At 35.9% G+C, this 21,152-nt stretch overlaps 1 protein-coding gene across 1 annotated transcript in view; it reads right to left on the bottom strand.

Annotated features, from left to right (window-relative positions):
• The window catches only part of nhlrc2 (NHL repeat containing 2), a 44,842-nt gene that overhangs the window by 4,981 nt on the left and 18,709 nt on the right, over positions 1 to 21,152 (bottom strand). Inside the window, exons 3-10 of the mRNA XM_006630832.3 lie at positions 19,559 to 20,014; positions 17,782 to 17,903; positions 17,162 to 17,291; positions 7,235 to 7,328; positions 6,743 to 6,974; positions 4,811 to 4,933; positions 3,541 to 3,750; positions 2,890 to 3,106 (exon numbers count right to left, since the gene is read on the bottom strand). Coding sequence (XP_006630895.1) covers positions 2,890 to 3,106; positions 3,541 to 3,750; positions 4,811 to 4,933; positions 6,743 to 6,974; positions 7,235 to 7,328; positions 17,162 to 17,291; positions 17,782 to 17,903; positions 19,559 to 20,014 — 1,584 coding nt within the window. The remainder of the gene's footprint in view (positions 1 to 2,889; positions 3,107 to 3,540; positions 3,751 to 4,810; positions 4,934 to 6,742; positions 6,975 to 7,234; positions 7,329 to 17,161; positions 17,292 to 17,781; positions 17,904 to 19,558; positions 20,015 to 21,152) is intronic.

The following is a 21,152-nucleotide window of genomic DNA, read 5'->3' on the forward strand; positions in this document are numbered from 1 at the left end:
TATGCTACAACCCTTTTCAAATTTTGCAAATTATTACTTGGGTTTTGCACCTTGTTTTTGTGATTGACCATGGAATTGAGGAATGGGCTCAACATTGTATGCTTGTTCATAACCACAAACTTAGTCACAAACCTATGATATAAATATTTCCTTTACATTGTGACGCTAACTAATAAGAATTCTTTACATATATATAGCTTTCTTGTGGACACTCCACTCAAAGTGCTTCACCAAGTGCTCCACTCAAATCCCCTTCACCATCACCAATGTGGAGCAACCCCTAGGTGGTGTGATGGGATCCATATCGTGCCAATACGCTCATCACAAGTATCACCCACATGGATCGCAGGTGATCGCCCCCTGCTGGTCCCACTAACACCTCTTCCAGCAGTAACCTTAGCTTTTCCCAGGAGGTCTCTCATCCAGGTACTGACCACAGTTACAGCTGCTTAGCTTTGGTGGGTGGCCAATCCTGATTTGCTGGGTGATATAGCTGTGTATAGGATAGCAAAGGCAGACCTCTGTTTTGGTCACTTTGAGCCAAGTGCAAGTACCAAATTGGGAAACCAGTATGCTACAAATAAACATGGTGGAACATCTGTCTGGTTTAACAAAAGCTACTTCCAATTTCATAAGTCATACTGATTTTGAGCTTTAATCTATGTAATATGACAGTCCATATTTACTACAGTTAAAATTTCATAGTTGAACTTTCATGCTTCCATTCCAGTGTTTAGTTATGCATTAGCAGTGAATTGTATCACACAAATAAAAAATAATGAAAATTTTCTGTGAACAATTTGTACTTATGTATGGAGCCCTTAAGGGGACATGGTGTAATTTTTTTGGGGGGAAACCATTGGGTCTCAAACACAAAGACAAAACGTTTGTTCTTGCCAGTAGTCATGGATACATTATCACCAAAATGCATTTAAAATGTATTTTGAAGGGCCTATTTCATCATAAGGGCTACAGCAACATAGACGAAATTATTGCATTCATTCAGTGCCAATCGCAAAGTTCAGGTCAGCTTCATGGCTACCGATGGATGCACGCAAAATGTCAAGAAAATCATTTGCATGTGAAGAAAGATGTTCAGTTAGGCAGTATGTTCCGTAAACCAGAAACGAGAGTGCACACACGATAGTGTCAGGTATGCACCACATTGTTTGCAAAAACAATAACACCATGTGCCCATGCATCACATTGTTTGCAAAAAAAAATTACACCATGTGCCCTTGAGGGCTCTGTACTTATGTGATGAAGCATAGTTGTTAAAATAAATTGGTAGTGTATCAACTTGTCAAGTAAGAGTTCTATTTCAATAGATAGATAGATTACCTTAAGATACCTACTTTTAAGACTTGCTTACAACAGGTCTCACTGATTTAGCATGATCATTTTAACCTTTATCTCTCACATTTAAATACAGAGAAGTAGCCATATAATCTTGAATCCAATTCACTCAATTCAATTGTAGTTTGGTGATTAAATGCTTTAATGGTGATTACGTTTCAGCTTGTAGTAAGTACTTATTTTACCAGATTTGTTGTTCAATGTGTTATGTATACCACATGTGGTTTTCTTTGTGTTTCTTTGTGTTGTTCCTTTTCACAAGGAAGTTGCCGTCACCTCATCATCCTTGGGGGGACATAACGTATGAGGAAACTGTGCTCTGCAATATACTGCTAGCGTTTTTAAGCTAATAGTGGCTCACAATGTTGTCAGCATGTAGGCATCCATCATGTTCCTGCTGTCCATGATGGTGACTAAGATAAAGAGATGAGGCTGTAGCTATAGCAAACTGGATTCCACCTGAGCCCAGCCCTGTTTCATTTATAATCTGTGGCTGATTGTTAATGATGCCCTGGAGCAGGTTGTCCTTTTGGGATTTGAAATTATAACCTTTCAGTTAACAGGTCAAGACACTATACACCACTCCAGACTGGCACAAGTCCACCAGTGCAAACATTACAGGCAGGACATGGATAATTGCAGCCTATATTTTGTGGCCATGGTTTGCCATCATTGAAACCCATCACAACAAGATTGGTAACCTTACAATTATCCCTGGAAGCACTATGTAAAATATTATGAGATAAGAATATGTCAAGATGGCTTAAAGTGTGGATCCTCACTTTAAACTGGTGCATAACAAATAAAAGTGCACAACATGAGGGAACAGCTGATCTACTCTTGGTGCCAAGACATACTGATGTAGTGTAACACATCCCTTATGCCAAAGACAAGCATCAAACTCTTTTCTTACATGACCAAATGCCATGATTAAGTCTACAGTAGTTAATCCATACCACAGTTAACTCTTCCAAAATATCAGACAGAGCCCACCTCCCCCCTGCCACAAAAACCCAATTCTCTAGCTTACTTGAATGTGATATATTTTCTTTTCACCCATTTAGCTCAACTAACCACCTGTTATAATATAGTCATACCTGCCTTCACTGTAACTGTATTACAACTCTTTACTGTGATAAAGGCAAAATTCTCAGGCCTACATGATGCAAAATGTGAAGAACTTATGGTGATAAGTTTTAGCAGAACTGCTAAGTAACTATGATGTTCATGGCTGTATGCATAATTTGATACTTTTTTTAAGGCACCGCACAACATATTTCAAAATGCCATCTATGGTTTGTTTCTGTATTTCATGATATGCTGGAATAAATGTAAATTATCAATGGATAAAAATGGCAAGAACAATGACACCTGGTTCAAGTGTTTTTTTATCTTTTAATTCAAAATGATAAGGTTTCATAGATTAAATGCAGTATTGAATTTCAAATAATAATTGAGAGGGAAATGAATATATGGGTGGAACTGGAATATAGTAAACTAAATTATTTAAATAAATTGGAGAATTCTGAGTACCTTCTGCTGACAGTGTCCACAAACTGGGTGCTTCCTTGGTGAGTTTTGTTCCAGATGGGAGTGTCAGAGATAATTCAATCTCAATGTTCTGGCCAGGAGTAACCACAATAGGAGACATCTCAATCTGTGGGGTGGATTTGGGTAGCTTTGGTATCTTTCCATGAGCTGTAGATTTGTTAACTGGAGCATCCACTACATCATCAACTAAAATAGGCAGCTACCAAAAAAAAAACAAAGAGAATAGTTGGTATGGTTACATGAAAAAACAGTCTTTGATCCGCTATAAAGCAGTCTGTGTAAACCTTGAAATGTCATGATCCTTGGCACAGCCTCAAACTCCCACAATCCCCCTTCTTTAAAAAGAAACACATCTTTCTTCAAATGTATGCAAAACATCCACATCCACAGTAATAAAACAACAATCAACATGACAAAAGATAAAAAATGAAAGCATTATATAAAATCTATGGTTCCAAAGTGTATTTGATGTAAAAATAAAGGTCACGTTAAATGATTTATTGCCTGCCCTTACAGAACACTGCTCAAAGGCATTGAAAAATAAATGCGCAAAGGATAATATCAAGAGCATGGCTTAGAATTCCCTGAAGTAAAGATGGTCAGTTTTTTCAACATTTAAAAAAACTCCCTTACCACTGATACAATTTGGGTCTCCAAATCCAGGATCTTTATTTGGTGGTTATTACTGTCTGCTACATAAAGGACTCTTCCATTCTCTCCCACGTGAAGACCCCCTGGCTCATTAAATGTAGACTGAGAGAAGTTCGGACCAAGGCTGTTACTTGCTTCGCCTGTGCCAGCCAGAGTGACACACTGCTTTGTTTTAGGGTCGACAACTTTAATCTGCAAAGGAATGAAATGGAGTAACACAAATTGCTCAGATGATAAATTTACCATCCATATAGTATAACGATGCATAACATGGTCTGATTTAATTAATTCTGAAATACACAGATTAAATCATATACTATAATACGTCAGCATATATTATAGTATCATAGCATTAGAAGAATTCCCTTTACAGTAAACAAAATACACAAAAATGAATAGTGGAGGCTTCTATAAGCATGGGTAAAAACCCTGGATTGGGCTCTAAAGTACAAAAATACTATTATATTACATATATTAAGTTTAAGCCACAGGTCTCTCTAACAGGTACTGGAGAGCACCATATCAGCAGGTTTTATAAGCCATCACTAAATTGCTAATCTCTAAATACAAAGAACTCTTACACTGTGACCAAGTAAAAGACAAATTTTTAAACAAGGTAATTTACAGATAATGTGGGACTAAATTCTGAGTACCCTTCAGTTTCTATGGTTTATTGAGCAGATCAATTACTACTACTAATAATATGGCTGTCTGAACACTCCATTCAGAATTGCCAGTTGTGAATTGCAGGGTGATACAACTGCTGACTATATACTTAATTAATCAATATCACACAGACCTTTCCAATGTTTAGAAACAGGTGACAAACGTTCACTAGCATTAACCGGTTTTGTGCCGACTGTCCAGGATCAGAGTTTGATATCCCTAGTCTACACTGTAGGCAGCCACAGTCCTGTTTCATCTAGAAAAAGGACTGGGTTGCCACCATCCAGTTTTCTCATCTTATTGTGCAAAAGTGATCACCAAAACTGGGGCTGTAAGTCTCTAGTGTAACCATATCTGACATTTCTTCAGCCTCATCTGTTGGGACATAAACAGAAAAAGAAGTAGAAGATGTCGTGCATGTACTATAGCCCTTATTTACTGGTATAAAACAGCTGAAAAATTTGGTTAAAAATTGCAGTTTCAAATGTGTCAAATATATAGCTAAGAATACAATTAACTGGTTGTTCATCTAATCTAGACACATACAGTACAACCTCTGTTCAAAATGAAGCAACTGTACAATCACCTTGTGGTTGTAGGAGTCGGCTACATAAAGAACTCCTTTCTGTGTGTTCCAGGCCACGCCAAGTGGGTGCTGTAGTTTAGCATTTATTCCTGTGCCATCCGCATCTCCAAAAGCAAACAAGTTCTGTTTAAGTAGAAACAAATAACCAAGCAACCAATCAATTTTCATTATCATCATTTTCATTTGAAATATCAAATGTATTCATTCTAAGAATTTTACATAATTACATTATAAAACATCACAAACAATTCTTTGGGAAAGTGGATGGTTAACTGAATCTGTAAAGGATGCATGCGTTCTCATGTGGGGCTACTTTAAGCCTGGAACAAATGGCTCGTGTAGAACAGCATATAATCATACCATGATCAGAGTCATTCTATTATATGAAGTCTTCAAACAAACAAAAAAGTAAATGTAAGCAAATGTAAGGTTGAAGAAAATGTGTGCAAGTTCTTAATCAGTGTAGTACAAAATTATGCGAAAGGAAAATGGTCCATTACTGTGAACTGTTAGTCTAAAATGTTATTTTGAATGACCTTATATAGAAATCAACTATATAATTATGAGGAACAAAACCTGCTTCAAGTTGGATACAAATTAAAGTTGAGTAGGGCACTGCAGACGTGCTTCAAAATTGTTAATTAAGAGGAAAACAATCTTTCAAATCAGATATTTGCGTTCCACAAGGCCTTTCAAAGGAGAGGGTTCTGAACATGAAATTGGCTTTCAATGTTTTTTTGTCATCTTGATTTGTTTAAAAATATAAACAGTTGAAATAGTCTTAACACAGTTAAAAAAATAAGCAGGCAATAAATTCAGGTGAAGCATAACCACCATTAACTGTCTAGCGCCTGTGTCACATGTTTTAAAAAGGCAATCAGAGTTCAGAGCAATCTGATCCACACAGCAATTTTAATCAGGAGCTAAAGAAGCAAAAAGATTTCCACGGAGTACTTGCGTACAAGGTTTGAAAAAAGCCTTCAGAACAGCTGTGAGTACATAAACACTGCAGCATAGCTATGTGTCATCAGGCAATAAATACATTTCAGATAAAGGAACAAAAAGATTCATTCTTGATTGTGATTATTTTTATGCATTACCTTTGTTTGGAAACCAATACAGTGGTGTGAAAAAGTGTTTGCCCCCTTCCTGATTTCTTATATTTTTGCATGTTTGTCACACTGAAATGTTTCAGATCATCAAACAAATTGAAATATTAGACAAAGATAACACAAGTAAACACAAAATGCAGTTTTTAAATGAAGGTTTTTATTATCAAGAGAAAAAAAAATCTTGTGTTATCTTTGTCTAATATTAAAATTTGTTTGATGATCTGAAACATTTCAGTGTGACAAACATGCAAAAATATAAGAAATCAGGAAGGGGGCAAACACTTTTTCACACCACTGTATATGTAATTCTACCTTTTCAACTGCTCCTATTTTCAATTTTGTCTTCCATATTTGGAGGGACTAGATGTTAGAAAATTAAATAATCACACTGTACTTAAGTCATCTTAACATACTGTAGCTTGAGAGGTTTAACATTCAAATTGGATGCAACTATGATTTAGATAGCTTAGCTGAGGCACTTCCTAAACAAACATAAATAAGCATGATATAATAAGTATACAACTGTATATCTGATTTTCATACTACTTTATTAAAATCTTCCACAGAGAAATGCTGGCATTTTTAATTGTATATATCATAACCATGTCTCTTCCAATAAGCGTGGAATTTTCATTGAACAGTCAAAGATTTCTAACATTCTGCACAGATTAAGATCAAAATTGATCTTTCTCTAGAAGGAAACAGAGGCCCAAAACATGCACCTACACCCATCCTTTATCAGCTTAAGTGTGATCTAACAGATCTTTAGCCCCTGGTGTGTGGAGACGGTACTCAATGCAGAATGGCAGGTTTGCATTACCAAAGGGTCCCTCTCTCCTCCCACCAGATGCTTCACAGCTCCATCCTTCAGTGAGATGGCCCGTATAGTACTGCTCTCGCTGTCCGCAATGAAAATACAATTCCAAGGTTCCTCAGGGGCAGGAGCCAGACCAGAAGGCTGAGCGAACCCTGCTTTGTTAGGATAGGCGTTATTCCTGTTCTCCTCATTTCCACTTCCAGCAAAACGGACGCAGGTCCCCTTCTTGTACTCACTAGAAAGCAATTAGATTTTCATTTTAGATGTTGCTTTTTTATCTTACCTTTTTTTTGGTGGGGGTTAAACATAATGAAGAAGACTGAAAAATTATCCTAAACTCAGCATGGAAAATTAAAAGAGCAATTTCAATACAAATCTTTGTGGTATGAAACATTCTGGACTATGTGATTTTTTTGTATATCACTACCCTTAACAGACTGAAAGCCTACTATATTAATTTCAATTTAAAATTGAACAATTTGACTAGCAGCTCACCTTCCTTTTGGAAGTTTGCCATCTTCTAGGAACAGTGCCCAGATCTGATGAGTACCAGCCATAGCAATCCATAAAATGTTCTTCTCATCTCCCCCTGAAATCAAATGCAACAAGTCCTGTAAGAATCTGTGTCAGATATGAGACTAGTCTTGACATATGTACTGTTTAAATCTACTTTCTCAAGACATACTGTATTCTGCTCCTGAGCTTGTATAATGTGTTATGTATTGAATCACAATACCTTCTGATCAATAATACTGCACCTTTAAAATGTAACTACAAAGAAGAAAAAGACTTGAGTGCTAATACATCACCTGGTTTTCAACTTCTTAGAAATTTAATGGATTACTTATAAAACCATCAGATGCAATCACTGAATGCATTAAATTATTCATTCTCCATTTATTAAAACTAAATAGAACGTCCAGAGCAACTCAGCATTTTATTTTGGTCTAGAACAGGGGTCCTCATTCCTGGTCCTGGAGGTCTGGTGTGTCCTAAATGCTTTCAGTTCAGATGTGCACTTAACAGCCTTAATTATCTGATGATATAATTAATTTGTCCATTTTACAGCCCCTCCTAGTTCTTAACATGAATGATATGAAAGCCCAGGACCAGCAATTGGGAACCCCAGGTCTAGAAAAACCCATGGCTTGAAAGCTTAATGAAAGAGAGGCATAATGCTGAGGATTACCCAGAGTAACCGAGAGTATCAACTACCAGCATCATAGAAGACTCTTTTGCACTTGAAAGTGGAGTCGCAATAGACATTCAAATGGAAACTTCGCAATATTTTATTCAGCTTAAAAAGATTCAAATAAAACTAAGAGGCTTCTTAAGAGCCCCGTATGACCAGCCTTAAACTGTATTAGACTTTAATACTGTAAAGTATTAAAGTATGTAATGTATTAATACAACAACAAAATGAATGTTCTTAACAGCAATTATTTTAATTCCAACAAAAATATATTTGAACAAATTGGTTATTAAAAGTAATTGTATGCAAATATAGTTTCAAAGCATAGTGGTGTGCTTTTCTGTAGTTATCACTACTGCCTCGCAACTGTCTGAAGTTATATTCTGGCTTCTAGTACCTGTCTGTGTGGAATTTGTGTATTCAAGTCATGTTTGCACTAGGAACTGTAGTTTATCCCACCTTCCAAAGACATGGGTTGGTTATTCCAAATTGACTAATTTGTGAGTAGTTTAGCAAGTGTAACCAATTAATTTTTTGGTGGAAAAAGCAAGTACTGGATGCGTGAAAATAAGAGTGATAGACCAAAATAAACATGTTGGGACAAATGTCTGCTCTTATTTCTGATACTTCACATATTAATATCAATTTCAATTAAGATTTTATCTGTTTTCTGCACTCAGTTTAATGTACATGTAATAATATAATTTTTAATGTAAAGAGTGGTGATGCTACCACTCAACAGTATTGTTTTGAAAGTGCATTATCCTTTGAAGGAGATAAAGCAGTTTCAATAGTAGATGTTGGACACTAAAAACGAACAAGACAGTTGCAAACAACAAATTGTAATAAGTCATTCAATATCATGCTGTTGTACTTTCTGAACCTCTAAGAACATGTGGTTTAAAATAGCTTACCACCCAGGTCAGCATTTATATTGCTGCCTCAGTTTTTGCCATTTATCTTCACCAGTATAATAGCTTGTGGTTTAATTTTCTCAGTGTTCCTGTGAGTGAATTACTGTGTTCATGAAAAAAAGACTAAGCTATCTAACAGGCGTACCATAGCATTTGAGTAATGCTGTGATATAGAAGTTGCCTTCCTGTTCTCATTGAAATACTAATTGCTGCATTTATAAGGCATTTACCTATGCATTCAGATCCAGCCATTTTATTCCAAATACTTTTTAAATTAGGCTGTACACTACATGCAGTAGACTTATAAAAATTAAGTTCACATACTGTTCCATTCTTCTACCATACAGGAAACTGTCAACTTGTCAGTCAACTTGTAAGGTGTAAACAAGGTGATAAAAAAACAAAAGGACAAAATCTCTTTTTAAACTAGACAGAAAAATAAACCTGTGCGTACATTTAAAAACAGCATTGAGGTCTACGCAAATGTCACCAAATTGATTTTCTTTTTCTTTTAAACAACAGACAGACCAAGTAAATAGAGTGAAATATTGCTCAGTGATGAGTCACTGCTATGGGAAATTGAATACTGAAAAGAACAAGGTTGCTGTTCTTACCACAAGTGGATTTAAGACTGTGGCTGCACCCTCATAGATTTTCAATTTTTGTATTAGGGAAGGGTGATTGTTACAAGTTATAGTAATAGTAATTAGAGAATAGGGGAAACGGTTACATGTACTGTAGTTAACCATTATGATTCACCTGTAGCTGTTTTATTTGATGAAAAAAAATAATTATAAACTAAAAGTTTAAAAAAAAGTAATTTCCTACTTCAGATCTTATAGCTTTACAACAAACAACAAACAAAACCTATTAAATGTAATAGGAAACATATGCTTGATGGAATCAGTGTGAATCCCCTTGAAAAATAAAATCACTAGAACTGTGATATACCAAAGATCTGGTTCATGGAGAACCACAAACTGATTATAACTGCTGCAGAACAGCAGTACACATGGTAAAAATAGCATCACATTTTAATGCTTCATATATAAACTGCAGCACTTTTTGTGTAAAACAAGGCTGTAATTTGTGCCACACGGAGAACAATTTGTGATAGGACTACAATGTCTAAGAAGAAAAACTCCTCCACCCTTTTTTGTGTTTTAGTGTTTGGTTAATTATTTCATCTTATGCTTTGCCTGCAAAGTTAAGTTAGACTTCTAAAAATAACTGGCAAAATTAATGTATTTTGTTTTGTTCTATAAACCACTGTTAATAAAATGAATATAAGAGGTAAACACATCAACAGATATCATTTGCATTAGAAAACAAATGTCTTTTGCCATCTACTTACAGGTTTGCTAAATGGACACCCTTCATTTTACTTTTTAAAACTTAAGAATACCGGTGTAATACAAGTGGATTGATAGCACTTTGTACATATAGGTTCAAATACATTCACTAAACAAAACATGTTTGTATATGTCACCTCCTTATACTCAGCACAAAATTTAAAGTATACCAGCAAGTTACATTTAACATGTACACTTTATTGCTTATTGCTTTATGCATTACAACACAAAGCATTAATAAACTATGAAGAAAATTTAATAATGCTAAGAATACTATATGGACAACTCTAACGCAACTGAATTTTGAAGAGCAGGGGGTTGACACTATGAAGTTCTTTAAAAGGGGTCCAAAAGTGACGTCATACTTCTTCGGTAAACGAACTGTGCTTTCATACAAGACTCATGATGCTATCAACTTCCACAGCTGTCTTGCGGGACAATACTGGGACTATCTGATGGATGTTTTATCAGAGCTGTAGCAACAGTATCTGAAATCCATGGAATCAAGAACAAAATATTCCAAAAACCATACAGCAGCCAGAAGAGCTTGATACAAAGACTTAAATAAAAAGGCACAGAGATTAAATATTAAGCAGTTCCAAATCAGGAAAAGACTATATCTTGTTTATCCAGCTGTTGCTGAAGAAATGGGGGGTGAGGTGTGGGGGAGTAAACCAATATACACCGAGGCATTAAAATCTCAACATACAGGATGCTACTGGCTCAAATACTCATTTGAGTTTTTATCACCTCTCAGTATATGAAATGGAGACACTACGGAAAAAATGGAAAACAAAAAAAAAACAAACGCACTAGAACAAAGGTAACTTATAAACCCACAGAAAAACAATAAAAAGAAAAGGTATTAGTACAGCTAATTTGAAGGCAACAGATTTTAATTTAGAATCATTTAAGATTTGGTACTGCAAGGAATTCTTCAAATAAATTAAAACACAAAGAAATGGCTATAATTGCAGTTTTAAAAAAGAAACTTTATGCATTCACAACACAATTATCATTCTACTGAGGCATTAGTCTACTAATTCATCTTCAGTGAAATACTGAATTAATGAAAATGCTTATTTCTCAGCAACAATTATGTCAAGGAATAAAGATTAGACAATTGTATTCTTTAAAACACTACTATATTACTCAACGTTTAAAGTTTCTAGACCAAAATAATACATAGATTTCAATAATTCATATATTCATATAAACTACATTAATTAACACAGGAAAGTTCATGTAAAAAGCTTTTGGATACAATTCCTATTATATTTTGTGCACAGTTGTCTCCGTGAGAATGAGCTGAGGAAATAAAATTGTACAATTCAGTGCCCTAAAGGCTCTTCCATTTCAAGGTTATCTGAAACACATGACTTTAAATATGTGCCTATCAGCAGTAAATTCTGAAGTGCACAGATTTTTTATTCACCCTCCTGCATTAGAGTTTTATTTAATATAATAATCTTGAACCCCAAAAATGATCATGCATTCTTTTCTCCACATTTATATACATTGTAACTGGATTTCTGATTAACAGTAACATTTAATTAATTGGTGTTACGGAATTTTGTCTTACAGCATCCCTTGTTAATCTGGAAACGTGCACATCTATGGTAAGTCTTTAGAAACAGTCTAGTATCCACTAGTTAAATGTCTTTGGAGTGGACTTCTTGGGTTTGTGCCATAAATCTGCCCCTTAGGTTGAAATGTGCAAGTGTTTATTTTAAGATGCTGCTATCAGTAGCTGAAAGAGCACCCTTGAGGTTTTGTCCCATTGCTCTGAAGATTAGACAGAAGAAATAAAACACGATGTACAGTATACTGTTGTTTCAGTGAACAATGCTTTCGGCACAGTTTTAAAAGTTTCAAAAGAAGGGATAAATGCCTTTCATGTGTGAATCAAAAAACAACCTCAAACAGATCTACAAGATGATTTGAGTCATAAGCCTATTATTTGTAACAAATTCATCTTTAAAACACAACTTATTTTAATTAGATGTAATCCTCCCAGCTGAATACAAGGGTTTAACTGTAAATGACAAATATATTAACATGACTATAGCTTACAGACATAATAAAATACTATTGTAAATACAAACCATTAATACATTATTTGTGTGAATGGGTGTGTTACCAAGCATATAATACCAAAGCATTCACAACACCCTTGAAGAACTTAATGTGAACCATTTCTCAACTGGTGTGGCAGCCCCCCACAATCTTATAAATGAAAAAATGAGGTGATGGGATAATTAGGGCCAGAAAAGAGGAGGCTATTCACCACTGTAATGTTTCTGTTAATGAATAACTTCACACTGAAGTAGTACAGCTCATGGACGTTTTCTAAAATGATCTATCAAAAGAAATCTCATTCCTATAGGTGCAACAGTGAACTACTCGTCTGAGAGCAGATCAGACTTGATGAGTTTCTATGTCTGGCACTGTGGATTCCTTGCAGTTTGGACTGCAGCTTTGCTCTCTTAACAGATAAGGAAGGCTGGCAGCAACTAAGTTAATGTATGACATGTTTAATAAAGGTATTTGTTTCTGACTCAGAAAATTAAACCTGTCAGCTTCTTTTTCTTTCTATATCTGTAAGCCAAAGCCAGAGCTCTTTTCATCCAGCTGAATCAGTTATATGAGAGCGAGGATGTAAAACCAAAGTATTTCAAATTAACTTGGAAATTGATGGCTTGCGTCGTGCAGACGTAAAACTTAACATTAGTGTCCAGTTGTCGATGCCCCCCTTTAAAAAACGACTTTTAATTTATAAAATGCCACTGATGCCTAGCATCTGAAATCACTGTGCAAGGCATTTGGGATCCTATGATCTGTGTGAACAAGATGAGGTGAGGTGTCTCGAACTTCCACGGCTTACTGGCATACATGCATTGAGCAGCTGCTCTTCAAACTAAGACATCATGTAAAGGAGATTAATTTACTTGCTAAGAAGACTGAATTAGATAAGTGTCTGAGGAGATTGACGTGTGGTAATCAGAGGAGGACCTGACATGTAGCCATAGGTGTATGGCCATAAAGGCAGCATGTGCTCAACAATGAAAAAATAGCACATTCCCCCTTAAACGTTCTGACAGAGCTTGCTTTTAGAAGTGGAAAAGATAGCACTGAAGGGGTTACAACTTACAGCTGAAGAAATCGATAAAACAAAGGAAACAATACTTTTCAAAAAGTATTGCTTTGAGTTGGAATAATAAAGTCTTATACTATCAAACATTTAAAGGAAAGGAGGGAAAAATAAGTCATCTTTGATTTTAATAGGATATTTACAATTCTCATCCAAAAAAAGACAATCAATAATTTTACCTATGAATTAAAGTGCAAGGAATAATTAACTTAAAGATCATTTAACTTTTAGTCATAAACGGTGCCTGGAAGCAATTTTGCAAATACATGTTCCAGTTACTTTGCTTAAATATATGAATAAACCCACCACTGTTTAAAGATTTCTATAGTAATAGGCAAATAAATCTTTCATATTGAATAGCAGTGCAAATGTCAAATTAAAATTTTATGGAACTATTAACAAATGTACTTTCTATAACCTGGCCACTGCCATCAAAATCTAAACCGAAAGTTTAGACAACAATAAAAATGTTTTTTCAAATCATTGCCTACTGCAGTATGGACTGCAATGTGTTGCACACAACACATCAACATATGATTGATGATCTACATGGCATCTGTACTGGTAAAATGGAGTTTCATCATTTCAGGCGTTCCACCTGCTAGAGCAGTACATCAGATCTAACATCTCATTTTACAATCACTCTAAAGTAGAATTGAACTAAAATGTCTACCCACAATACCCTTTCTTTAAAAATGCTTTCACTTTGTGAATATCTGGATTGCAAACTTTACATTTCCTTAAGAGCTGTTAACCTGCTCAAACTTAAAGCTAAATACATTTGCTGAAACCTCGACTTTTAAAAAACGGAGAGGTAAGAAAATAGTAAAATCATTGTGTAATTACATTCTGAAGCCAGATGCATCCTCTTTTCACAAACAGTTACATTAGAGCTTAATGTACCTACTATAGTATGATAGTATATTATCCACATTTTTCCATCTTCATTTTTTTTTCTGAGAGCACTATTAACAATAAAAACAATTAAAGTAGAAATAAATCTCATCACATTAGATTTTAAGAGTGATCACTTTAATGTTGTTGAATAATCGTCAGTACATTTATTATGTAACAGGAGATTGGCAAACCCAAAAAATCTCCCAGTTTTACTTGTAGGCTATTAAAGACAGAAAAAAATGGATACGCCGGGAATTGTTTGTTGCGGATTTAGACTGATTAATATTACTTCATTGAACACAGATTGTTTTTTCTGTTATGCAGTCATGCCAAGTTTTAATATTTCCATACTAGAGTCAATCACTCCTTGATTATTTCAGACGAGTGGGGAATAAAATATTATAATGTATTAGGCCAATATATACATTTAACAGCTCACTGGCTGATACATTTAAGCAGTTCACGTCCAAATGATAATGTGAAGGGAGCAAAACACAGAAAAGCAGTCAGACATTAAACCAACTGTGAATGACTGCCGAAAATAACGGGCAGTACACAACAATTGGAATTTGGAAATATTTATCAACAATAGATTTTTTAGATTGAGGTATCAGCTCTTCCTCCCCCCCACCCCCCACTTCTGGCACTGCTCAGTTTGAGGAGACAAGACCTGACATCACACGAAGATTCAATACTGTAGTTCAAGAGCACAGGTGTCTAACTAATGGTTCAAACACTGGAAGCTGTTTGGGAGAAATCTGGACACAAAACAAGGTAACACTCGAAAGTGCCGGGCTCTGTAGAAAACGATATAAAAATATGCTAGGCCAAGCAAAGGGAGGTGGCATCATGCACATGTGTCTCTCTGTCTTTTTACTTTGCTCTGTGGATTCACATTTTATTGTAAGCTGCATTTTAAGTGAACATTGGAAAATTAATCCACCACACCTGCTCTGGTATAGCAATGGTCTTTATAACAACTCACAGCTAACAAAATCAGAAATATGGCAGTAGTATCATTAACACGTGTCATATTTGGCCAGGAGATGTTTCAGTGTTCAATACAGAGTATGCAAAGATGACAATTCAGTACTTCTCTTTTTCTCAAGACGGAAATATCTGGAGTGTCTCTTGCATGCGTAAATTTATAAAAACTATGATTCCAGAATGTAGGCAAGTGTGGTAACACAATGCATAATGAAGTGACATAATGGTAACACATGTTTATTTTATCAACCTAGCCATCTGATCATTAACACGACTTCATGTGGTGCGATAGGACAGCAGGTTCATACAAGAGTGCAGATCCTGTCTGAACTACAGTATCAGTCAAAAGTTTGAGTACCCCTGCTTGAAACTAGGTTTTTATTGATTATCTGTGCTTTAAACTGTATAAACCTGTCTATAAACACTTAATATTTAATTACATAATATTTGTACTTATAATCCTAAGTGAACTGCATTGAAAATGTTATTTTCATTTTCATTAAAATGAACACCCAATGCAAGATTTCAGTCTGAAGCCCAGGTTAGCTAGGCCAAAAAAAGGTCCAGTTTCTGTGTTTTTGGCCCAGGAGAGTCTCTGCCTCTTATTCTGCACTCTTAGCAATGGTTTCTTTGCAGCAATTCTTCCTGGTAGGCCAGCTTCGTGCAATCTCCTCTGAAGTTGATGTTGAAACATCTGTTCTACTAGTTGCATTGTGCTCCACTTGTATTTCAGGGGCAGTTACTCGTCGGTTTTGCAGATTTGTGACTCTAATGAACGTATTCTCTGATTCTGAGGTCACCTTTGGACTGCCTGACCTTTTTCAGTCCTCATGAGTGCCAGTTTCATATACTTTGATAGTCTTGGCCTAAAGTTCTTGCAATTTGCCTTAAAGATTGACCTTCATTCCTTAAAGTAAATACAGACCATCTTTTTCCTTGCTTGCTGACCAATGTTTTGTCATGTCCATTCAGGAATTACAAACTTTTGCCCATGCTCCCTATGTTTATAGAAATCGTGGACCCTCACCTGTTTACCAATAATTGGTGACAAAAGGTAAATGAGGTAACATGCTAGTTAACTGTGAGAACATCAGACAGAGACAATTTTAGACTTCTTTAAGTGTTCTTACACCATGCTATACACATTTCTGACTTTTAGCTCACCTGGGCTTCAGACTGAAATCCACTTGCTTTGGGTGTTTATTTTATTGAAAATGAGCAATTAACATTTTCAATGCAGTTCACTTAAGATTTTAAGTACACATTTCATGTAATTAAATATAAAGTGTTTACAGACAACGTTATACAGTTTAAAGCACAGATAATCATGAAAAACCTGGTTTCAAGAAAGTGTACTCAAACTTTTGCCTGGTGCTGTACATTCCCCTGAAAGCTGTGGGGAATGATCTGTCACTCCGTTACCTGACTAATTGGAGGAAGAAAACTGGTCAGGTGACAGTTAAAAGCCAGGCTTCCAGTGGCTGTCAACAAGTGCTGTGTCAGAAGAGAGCAGACTCTCTATTATGTGCTTCACCAGATGGAGAAGGAAGGAGGGAAGTGGCTGACTGATGAGCATGAGGACACCGGAGTGCAACTTTTTTGGAATTGAAAGAGATCCCTGACTTCCTGACAGTGATCTGCTGGACTGTATTTAACAGTCAGTTATACAGTTTTAAGAGGACATCTGAAGAAAAAAGTTTGGGTAGAGTTCAAAAGAGGAGCTGTTTGGAGTTTCACTACACAGTATAAAGAGAGCACTGTTTTTTTTTTGCCTGTAAAAGTGTCTGTTTCCTGAGGCCTGCCTATCAAAAGACACCAGCTACTGCATTGTCCCCTTGGTGGTATCACAGTGGTTTAGAAGGACTCTTCTCAGTTATAGCCACACTAGAAACAAATCTATCACAATACCAGGCTGTCCGAGGATCTCACCTGCACTGCCCAAGGCCAGATCCCATGGGGAGCTGATTGGCTGCTGTGGTCCCATAGCTCCCCCACATTTGTCTGTGCCCTGGATTCCAATTCCTGCTACAGTGCTGACCTTCCCCTCCAACAGGTCAACCTGTAACACAATGAAACACTCAGTAAGGTCTAAATTTTAACTTCACCAAGTAAATGAGCTAATTATTTAAATCTTATACACTCGAAAATAATTTCAGATTTATAATTAAGAGTATGATTCTAGGTTATCTACATTCACCTGCTTTACCTGAATATAAGATGATATTTTATGTGGGAAATAACTATAACTTATTTACCAGATGGGGGAGGAAGAAAGAGTATTTTGATATAAATGTCACAAATCAAAAGTAAAAAACAAATATGTACTGTCAAAGCTATTGTTAATCCTCTTCTGCAGGACTGGCCTATAATTAACTGTACTGATAACACACACAGATAAAGTGAATTCTGTTAGTTTAGAAATGAAGATTAGATTAGAAGTATACTTCTAATTCTATGCTTATACCTCTATAGATTAGAAGCACAAGTATACACGATTCTCTCACCAGTTTTGTCACAAACTATTTCTTTATAGTCAAACCCTTCAGTACCTTTCGTATCAGGTGGTTTTCTGTGTCTGCCACATAAATTGTGTCATCCCTCATTACAACTCCTTGAGGAGAACTGAAAGCTGCTTCTGCAAACCCACCATCTCTTCTTCCACTGGATGGACCTAAAAATACAATAAGAAGAATGAAATAAGTTAGCGTGCGAGTAGAATGAAGATTTCACTGGAGAATGTTAAAATGCCTTTAAGAAACATTTCCCAGACAGTCCAACGCATACATACACACTTGCAATTATCTTGAACGGAGCGATAAATATACAGTTTAAAAAAAGTGACAAAAGAATGTGTGTTCAATAAGGGCAAGTATATCTTCCCGCAAACTCAGGGTTAGTTTTTTTTATATCCTTGCCTAAAAAAGTTTTCATGCATAATTACATACTTTCCTAAAGTCATTCTCATAGGAGAAAGTTTTAAAATCTTTTTCCAATACTTCATCACTGCTGGGCAATATTTCCAACTTTTCTAAACATGTTTTAGACGCTTTCTATCCTCTGTGTATGAAGTTAACTGCTGTTAAAACCTTTTGCCTGTCGAAAAAATACTTCTGAAAATAGCACTTACTGTAGCTTACTAAACCCAGTGCATTCTTAGGCTGGGCTGACAGTTTCTGTAAGGTCTCCATTTCAATTACATCTAGGTTCCCCCAACCTCCAATTTGACCATCAGCTGGTTTCACTTAAACTCAAATTATATTGTCTTTGAATAGAAAAATTCAGTGTACAATGAAAATACCTGTAGCTTCTCAAAGTGCTGCCCTTTAAAGTAAAATATTTTAAATGTTATGTGATATCCACAAAGTATGGACAAATCTGTCTGTGGCATGAATCATTTACTTACTGTGACAGGTTAAAGCCAATCAGCAAGCTGACTGGATGTTTGCCTGATTATTAAGGACTTAAACAATAATCTTAAGTAATTTGGCAGCATACCAGCAAATGAGGTCTGACTCTTGTCTCAGACCTTTACATCTCTGAGTTTATTTGAAAGTGCAATTTCCTATTCTTGGATATAAAGAAGTGAAATGAGACAAACTGCAGTACACTAGAGCTGCAATATACAGCCCAATACCATAACTAGACTATTGTTTAAAAAAAAAAAACAGATTAAACCATAAAAAAATACATTCTAAAGCAGTAGGGAATTCATGTTTTCATGTGGAGAAGTTAAATTGTTCCTGACTATAGGGGCACCAACTGCTAACAAGGCTGGCACCGAGTGCAGGTTGAGCTCTATGATGCTGACATCATACAGTACATTCTAGCCAGGGTCATGTCGCTAGTTGACTGTGATTAGCATTTCGCAAGTGGTAGAGCATGACTGGCTCAGTGCCACGACAGGCTGGCTTGCAATTAGTCAGCCAGTGCTCTCATAGCTCCCCATGAAACCGGGATCTCTAGACTTCCCAGGTACCTGCAGAGTTGATGCCTCCAATACGTGCTGCACCTCCTGTACATCTCTATACAGTAGAGCCTATAGAATGCGATTGAATTAGGAGTGCAACAAGTCATCAATCAATGAGACTGGGTAGGGCAGAGGAGCCAGCCGGCAGTTCATTGTTCTTCCTGTGTACAGGGGGTCTTTGCTGTAAGCTGAATCCAAGATGTAAGCCCACTTTAAAAATCTGTGACAGCCTTTGTAATTATTATGCCCAGAATTTACATGATACATGGCACCGAATAAACAAGTTAAGCATTATTAATTTTATGTGTGTAAATTGCGGCTCTGATCTTGTATAAAACGTATCAATCAAAAGAACATGCCTCCGACCGTGTGTAGTAACTGTCCAGCTTTCGTGACGACAAGAATCCTGTGGTGTCCAGTGTCCGCTATCACGAGGCGTTGTCCTGTGCGGTCCACTGTTACTTTACCCGGAAAGGACAAAATGGATGGAGGTAAAGAATCCCTGTAGAGCTTTAATCCTATGCTGTTATATTTCAGCTCTCTTTTGTCATTGTAGTACTTTAAAGCTGTTTGTACAAAAAGCAATAATTTCTCCTTGTGTCCCTCTCCAACCAGAGAAAAAAGCAGGTTTCCTCTTGGGCCTATGATGACCAGTGTTGGCCAACACGAAACCTCCAGTTCCTGCCAAAGTCTGGCATCGGCATCGTTGACAACAGGATGAGTGATATTATACCGCAGCACTGCGCTTTTGATGTTACTCAGAACTTTTTCATTTGGAAATTTCGCAGAGTGAACTCCAATGACAACCAGTCCATCTGGAAGAAATACAAAAAAGAAGCTACTTTCAGTGGAACACACTTTATACAACTACAGATGAATGACACTGAACAAACATATTATGATTGGTTTTATACCTTTGTCATAGGCAAATTACAAAAGCTTCAGTAAGAAACAACATATTACAAGGAAAATGAACAAGTCAAGATGTTATAAGGCAGTGTGTAAATGCTTTTAAGAATACAATACTTTTTCCATCATTAAAACTCATAATCATAAAAACTTTTTGTTAAAGAACCTAATTTTCTAGTGCAGGTCACTTGTGCCTTTATTTTACTGTATAAATCAACTGCATACAAATTCCCATTACAAAAATGACCTAGAGACATGTATATTAAACAAAGCATTGACAAGTGCAAACTGAACAAAGTACCTTGCTAAGGGGTACAACAGCAGTGTCCCACCTGGGACTGAACCCATGACTCTGTTCCAGGACCCTAAAAATATCTAAAATGTCGATATATAATATATCAGTGAAGATCCTGCAGAATCTTCAGTTGTTAAAGGTGAGGTTTTTAACCACTGCATTCGGTTTTTTAGTTGCACCATTTTCATTAAATTCAACATACAAGCCTCTAAACAATATGCTACCTCTACTAAAAAAGGAGACATCAAGTCAAGATATTAACAAACAAGAATAAAAATATTATATTAAAACATAAAAAAGGACTCAAAAATAAACATGCAAGAACACAAAAAATAAAACAATTTTTCAGGCTGAAGCCGATATCTAAAATATTAAACAAGTTAACTGTTCTGTTTTTCATTTTAAATATACATTGCTTTTAATCTACAAGGTCAACTAGACAAACAGCAATAAAATTGCCTTAAACAATGTGCTAATTGTTTACTTACAGTATGTACCTATAGACAAAGGGACTTTTTAGCTGAGCATGTGTCGTGGAGCTGTAGTAAACTGTACCTTAGAGATTAAAGACTGTCAAAAAGGGAAATGACAAATTACACATATTACAAAATATCTTAAACTCTTACACATACACGTGTGATCTTACATAAGCTTAATACAACTGGGATTCTGATCCATATCGGAACATTCCTACGTGCAAAATTTCAATTTTAAATTGAAGGTTGTGAAATTTGCATTTCACCTAAAAG

This window comes from Lepisosteus oculatus, chromosome 4 (assembly GCF_040954835.1).
Source record: "Lepisosteus oculatus isolate fLepOcu1 chromosome 4, fLepOcu1.hap2, whole genome shotgun sequence".
Classification (NCBI taxonomy): domain Eukaryota; kingdom Metazoa; phylum Chordata; class Actinopteri; order Semionotiformes; family Lepisosteidae; genus Lepisosteus; species Lepisosteus oculatus.